The sequence below is a fragment of the Salvelinus sp. IW2-2015 genome, unplaced genomic scaffold, assembly GCF_002910315.2.
Source record: "Salvelinus sp. IW2-2015 unplaced genomic scaffold, ASM291031v2 Un_scaffold9761, whole genome shotgun sequence".
NCBI lineage: Eukaryota > Metazoa > Chordata > Actinopteri > Salmoniformes > Salmonidae > Salvelinus > Salvelinus sp. IW2-2015.
In genome coordinates this window covers 1-6,830 of record NW_019951019.1, presented here as the reverse complement: position 1 = coordinate 6,830, position 6,830 = coordinate 1, and the positions used below count along the sequence as shown (strand labels likewise).

At 45.0% G+C, this 6,830-nt stretch overlaps 1 protein-coding gene across 1 annotated transcript; it reads right to left on the bottom strand.

Annotated features, from left to right (window-relative positions):
* Nucleotides 1-901: 901 nt before the first annotated feature.
* On the bottom strand, nucleotides 902-6,818 carry LOC112079825 (uncharacterized G-patch domain protein DDB_G0278987-like). The gene is made up of 2 exons (XM_024145651.2): nucleotides 4,563-6,818; nucleotides 902-3,262 (listed from the first exon to the last, which is right to left on the bottom strand). The coding sequence occupies exon 1, from the start codon at nucleotides 6,026-6,028 to the stop codon at nucleotides 4,571-4,573; it is 1,458 nt and encodes a 485-aa protein (XP_024001419.1). The 5' UTR covers nucleotides 6,029-6,818; the 3' UTR covers nucleotides 902-3,262; nucleotides 4,563-4,570.
* Between the last annotated feature and the right edge of the window lie 12 nt (nucleotides 6,819-6,830).

Below are 6,830 nucleotides of genomic sequence, written 5' to 3'. Positions count from 1 at the left end.
TGACTATCTGCTGTACTGTGCTCCTAGTTACATAAGGAGCAGTACCTGACTATCTGCTGCACTGTGCTCCTTGTTACATAAGGAGCAGTAGTTGGCCATCTGCTGTACTTGACTATCTGCTGGACTATGCTCTTAGTTACATAAGGAGCAGTACTTGGCCATCTGCTGCACTGTGCTCCTAGTTACATATGGAGGAGACTATTATTGTCAGTGACTAACTAGGATTCAACCTTAATCTTTTGGGACATACAGTTATTGTAATTAAGTACAATGGGCTTCCATTTGTTCCGTTCAGTACTCGGCTATCTGCTGTGCCTTGCCCCTATAGTTACGTACAGTAGGTCTAATGCTAACATAATGGGGGAAACTGATGGCATTTACCGTGGTGGTTGTGGCGTCTCCCACACAGTAAACAAGGTTTCCCTGCTAATAACTGTTGTGTTGAAGATGATGAACAAAGCACTACTGAATGCATGGTAGTCTAAGCACTGTAATAGTGCCAGGTCTCTCCTTTGCTGTATAGTGAATCCCTCCATTTGTCCTCAGACTAAAAACCATTTGCCATGAAATGTTCATAAGAGAGGGAACAGATTTCTTTGAAAACAAGATAAAGGTCATAGTCAATATGAACTCGTGTTCCTGTTTTGAAAGGCCTCAGAGTCAGGGTCAGTGATACTGTTGACATTTCTCAAAGCTGCAGAAAACATCAAAGTGGATGCATCAGAGAACAGAATTTATCTTTTCCTTTCATTTATTTTTTTCCACAGTATGCCCTCCAGAAATGTTTACTACGAGACTATTTTCTAATGTGCATATTTAAGTCTGAAAAGAGAGACCGGAGCTTGGAGGCTGAAACACCAATGCAGAAAATATCAAACAAAAACCCACAGAGAGAAGAAAATTACAGTCTGGAGTCGTCATTTATTTACAATATATTAAACTGTAATGCAAAATTATTACTTATAACAAGTGGTCATTTTGTTCAATAACGAAAATAAACATGAACTATTTTGAAAGCTAATATGAATCAATACAGATACTTATATATATATATATATATATATAAATATTAATGTGTACAGTCAGCAATGTTATGTTCACTAATTTCTTTGTTTTCATTTTTTCCCCCAGGTGTTTTATGATGACTCAGGTTTAAGAGTATCATACAACGACATCATAAAACAGTTTAAAATTCCTTTTAAAAGTCACGTTGACTGCATAGAGCAGGGTTTCCCAAACTCGGTCCTGGTTTAGTTTTTTGCCCATGCACTACACAGTGGATTCAAATAACCAACTCATCATCAAGCTTTGGTTATTTGAATCCGCTGTGTAGTGCTAGGGCAAAAACCAAAACATGCACCCGGCACAGGGGCAGGACCGAGTTCGGGAAACCCTGGCATAGAGAACAAGGGGATGTGATAGACGAGTGTCTTTAATCAATCACACCAAACTTATCCCTTCACGCAGAGTATCAACAAAATCGTTTCGGCCCCACTTGCCATGTACAGATGGATAATACACATTTTGGCAGGCCTGCTAAATTCATTAATGCTAATTCATACATACTAAAGAGACAGCCGAAGGGTTCATTGTAACACCAAGCAACTGTAAAAGCGTGGGTCTTTAATATCTTCCTGGTTAAACTGTTGCGCTGTTATAAAGGGTAGCATTGGTTCAGGACAGAATACTGATGAATCCTACATGACAAATAGGCTTCAGAAACACTGAAAAGGATTTGAATGCATTATATCCAGTTTACAGAGTGGTGATGCAACACAGGAGGATTTACCATGCGGGTTGAGGACCCCAAATCCTCACCATGTGTAATCCAGTATGGTTTATCAGAAAAAGAAAACATGTGGGTGTTGAAGGAGATATAAACTAAAGGCAAACCATCATAAAGCATGGTGTTCAATATCGTTCCCTTTGGCAAGCAAACATCAAATGGAGAGAAAACGAGTGAAAAGCATGAGAACAACAACCACAACGACAGAGAGAAGAAAAAAAACAGCTGAGCCAAAGACTCTCACCCCAAAAGCATTTCTGCAAAGTACTTAGTTCAATTCAAGTTGAAATAAAAGGCAAGGCATTTCATAGGGTATGCTACGCTCCAACCTCCTGGAAATTCATTTTCTTGATGGCAGGACTCTCGAAAACAAATGATCTTCTTCAAACATCAAAACAAAAAGAAAAAAAGAAGAGAAGGGCTAAACTTTCATCACAAAGCAGTTTGGTGCTGCAGCTCTCTTCTGTTGTCTTCCTGTTAGGAAACATTATTCTCCTGCTTAAACAAGCAATATAAAACAAGCAGATGAGCCGATGAAAGCGTCTTCTTTCAGGGGATGGCGCGGCGCTGCAGCCAGAATCTAAGCACAGCTGTAGAGGACCCTATGTACTGTATATCAACGGCACTTCTCCCCCCAAAAAACTCTGGTCTTTTTACCAGGACTCAGATAAGCAATAACACAGTGTACACATATACTTGGTAAGCAATAACACAGTGTACACATATACTTGWTAAGMAATAACACAGTGTACACATCTACTTGCAACAAAGGCTTTTTTTGGTACTTATTTCCTCCATCTTTTTTTGTTAGATTTTTTGTCTTTTTGGTCCCCCGATGCAGTGATAAAACACAAGGGAACATAGCTAGTTCTTTGGCTCAGTTACAACCATGATGACGATGACAGAGTCTAGGAAGTAGGAGACGATGGCGCCAGCCAAGCAGCAGCTGTCCTCATGCAGCCAGCAGAGACAGGAGATACAAGCCATTATTAATGGAGGTGCTGTTCAACTGGAGGGGCCAGATCCAAGATGGAGACATTGTCACATGTGACTGGTGAAATACACTAAGAGATGGTTGGCCCAGTGGAGTGGAGAGCGAGAGAAACCATTAGTGTTGTGTACTGTACACTGACGTACTATGGCACCTTCTCTAGACCTTAGCAATGCAAGCTGCTTTGTAACAGTAGAATAATAATGATAGTAATAGTATCATTGCCATGTTGCAGGGTTAGAAGAACAGTAGAGTGGTTGTGTGTGATGACAGCACCACAGGGGCCCTCTCAACATGCAGGGTTTGTTGGCTGGTGTGTGTGTGTGAACTATGTTGTCTCAGAGGGCTTGTCTTCGCTGTCACTGTTGTTCAGGTAGCTGCCCCGTGTGTTTCTGGAGCGGTAGGACCCTCGGGACGCACCACCTTCTTTTTCAACCTCTTCTTCGTCAGATTTGTCAAAGCAGAACCGTCTTCGGCTAGGAGGACTGGAGGGAGAGAAAGAATCAATGACAGGTCCCGAGGATAGTTACACAGTGGGGCATGATCATTACCAAACATTGATCAAATGTTCTTATCTTTTATGTAATGTTACACATATTGTGCTTCAACCAACTAAATGTGCACAAACACATGGACGGATGCATACTACCATAACTCTAGTTATAAAACTAAATTTTTAGACACACAAAAAGTACACTTATTCCACAGAGAGCATGTGATGGAGTATGGTTCTGGTTTGTGGTTGAATTAATCTGCTATGCACTGCAGCTTCCTCTCCAAAAACAGAACAATGGCACACCTACAGTGCACTGCCTGGCCTCACAAGTGTAGGACAATCAAATACCATTCAGTTTAAACAAAATACCAGTGAACCTTTTTTTCACTCTAATGACTTCTAAACAATAGAGCAAATCTTCCGTATGAATCGTCAGTAGAGCAACTCTGACGTACCCTCTCTCTGTCTTTAGATATTCTACCTGCCTACTGCTACTGCGTGTTTCAACCTGATTTAACATTCAAGCCCACTTAAATTATGCAAACCTAGGGTTAATTACTGTCAATCGTGCATCTTAAATGTACTTGCTGCTTGTGTAAATCGATGCAGTGGGTCTAATTACGCACAGAATTAAGGTGGTTGGAGGGGGAAATCTATGGTGGCCGTCGTAATTGACGACACCTGGTATTTTCTTATTTCCGGCGCCATAAATCAGGCTGACATTTGGGTGGAGAACTAGCCAGCAGCACTATGGGTACATCCACGTGAACTTAGCCTTTTCCTCGGCTCTAACATTACTGCTGCTAGGCTAATCGACATTGTAATGCATCCACAACACGTTTATACCCTTCTCTCTCTATCTTTCCCCCCAAAATACCATAACGGAATTACAGCAGTGCAAAGCAATGTCACAACTGCCATTGAAGAGATGTAAATTGTAATTGCTTTCAGATGAGCTTCTGTGAATTAAGGACCTCAATTATTTCAATTAGTATTTAGGGATGGAGTGTAATTAAAAAACAAAAATGTCTTAAGATGAACCAAGTGAAATTCTACATTTCTACAGAAATGTTGAAGCCCTAACAGACATAAGTCAATTAAGTCAAAGTGATGTATCATTCATAACACAACTGATGTTTTCAAAAGGTGACTGGATATTTGGGTTAGATTATAAAAGGGGGGGTCCGTTGAATGTGAGACTCAGCAGAAGAGGATTGACAGAGGAACCTCTCTATGGTTAGCATCATCACACCATGCAGTAGACACAGTCCACACCAGGCAACACCTACTGCCAGCCTCAGTCACTGTCCGGTCTGTACAGATATTTCATCATCAGGTTGTCCACTTTCTTCTTCCTATTCTTCTCCTCTTTCTTGTTAGGAGGGGGCTGCCCCTCAGCAGGCGTCCCCGCCTCCCTCTCCCCCTCTGGGCTAGAGGCCTGGCGGCCAGGAGCTCTTTTCACGCTGTTGGTGCTTTTGTAGGAGACGGTGGAGGCACCTGAACTGGAGCCAGACTCTGAGTCAGACTCTGAATCCGAGGATGAGGAAGAAGACTCCTTTTTGGACTTCTTGTCCTTCTTCTTGGAGCTGCCCTTCTTGCGGCGGCGGTCATCATTGGAGCTGTCTGACTCGGAGCCGTGGCTCCTCCTCTTCTTCTTCTTCTTCTTACCTTGGCTCTTCTTGCCGCGGCTGTTGCTGCGGCTGTGGCTGCGACTATGGCTGCGACTGCGACTGTGGCTGTTGCTGCGGCTGCTCATGCTGCTCGAGGACCTCCTACAGTCCACAGCCGACGCGGACCGTCTCAGACTGCTGGTGCTGCGCCCGCTGTCCACCTCCTGGTCACCTCTCCCCCTGACACTAAGCACACCCTTCCTGTCATCCTCTGTATCATCCTCTTTCCTCCCTGCCTCGGCCTCTGAGTCTTCCAGGCTGGTGCGTTTGAACTTGATGGGTTTGAAGTTGAGCACCTCGTTGATGGCCTTCTCCAGGTCGGGGTCCAGGTAGTTGCGGTGGCTGACGGTGGCCGGCTTGATGTCCGAGGTGTCAGGGAGCTCGTTATCATCTCTGTAGGAGCGGGCGGGTGGCGGGGGCATGGACAGGCTGCGTCCCGTGGAGGAGTGGGAGCTGTAGGCTGAGGTGCGCTCGGTGAAGACCACGCTGTGCCCGTCCTCCATGTCATCAAACTCGCTGAGGCGACAGCTGCGGAAGTCAGATATGCGTGAGTCAGCACAGCTCACACTGCCAGGGCTCCTGCCCCCAGAACGGCGACTGAGAGAGGGGCTGCGACCACTTCTTCCATATGACTCGTCCGTACGGTGTGCGGAAGTGCTGCGGCGGCTCAGGGGACTGGACATACACAGGCTGATGGTCGACTTGGTGTCGTCCTCTGGGCTCAGGCGACAGCGCGTCGTGGCAACGCAGGCCCGGCTGGGGGCCATGGAGGACACGGTGGACTCTTTGTCGAAGTCTCCCCAGCGGCTGTCCATGCCCTTCCTAGCCCTGCTGGTGGCTTCAGTGTAGGCCTGGGAGATAACCGAGCCACGGTCATCATCGTTCCCAGTCTGGGACTTCCTCCAGGAGCTGGATCTGACTGAGTAGGAGTCATCCTGGGGTAAGGAGCCTTTGGGCTTGGCCTTACGGAAGGAGGAGATAGACTCCTGGTCCTTCTTGAGGGAACTGAAGAGGGAGCTGTCTTCCMCTTTACCTCCGATGGAGTCATTGATGTTGGARCGCTTCCTGTAGCTCAGGGAACTCATCACAGACACCGGCCTGCTCTGATCTACCGCTTTCTCTTTGCCCTCTTTCCATTCCTTACCCTCTTTCCACTCTTTCCCTTCCTCTGCGTCTACGTTTACGGCAAATCTAGACAGAGGATGGAGGCAGGAAGGAGGAGAGAGAGAGAGAGGGAGGAGTGGCAGGACAGAGAAACGTTGATGTATATGGAGGAAGTGGAAGAGGAGGAAGAGAAAGAGAAAGAATAATAGATGGAATTACAAACTTAAAAGGAGAGAGATGAATGATACTTAAAACAGGAATTGGATGAGCAACAGATTGAATTCAGCAGGAAGAAAGTAAAGACAAGTAGTTAGAACAATGATTCAAATGACTGTGGGGTAGAGAATGCCTATTTGGATTCACAACGCAAGATGGACACAACAAAAACAAGATATGTACTGACTGGAGAAAAACCCTCAAATAACATGTGCTGTCTTGTCCTAATCAATTCCTTTATGCAAAATCAAAGTCTCTGTATTTAAATAGTTTAGTATGGAGGTATGCATTTGAATTTGTTGWATGTGAATGCTACACAGAATTCTAGTCAAGCATCTCATTGTGGTGAAATATGTTGAGTGATTCAGCAAGGGTGCTGGACATACACTTCCCAATTGTGTGTGTGTGTGTGTGTGGGTCTGTGTGCACGTCTTAACCAACACACAGAGCTTGGATCAAGGAACAGAGCTCTTCTGAAGAAAGGGAGGGTGTCCGTGGAGACACACAGTTAAGAGATATTTAAAAACTCTTAAAAGTTGTTCAAAGTTGTGAGGGGCTGGGGGGGGG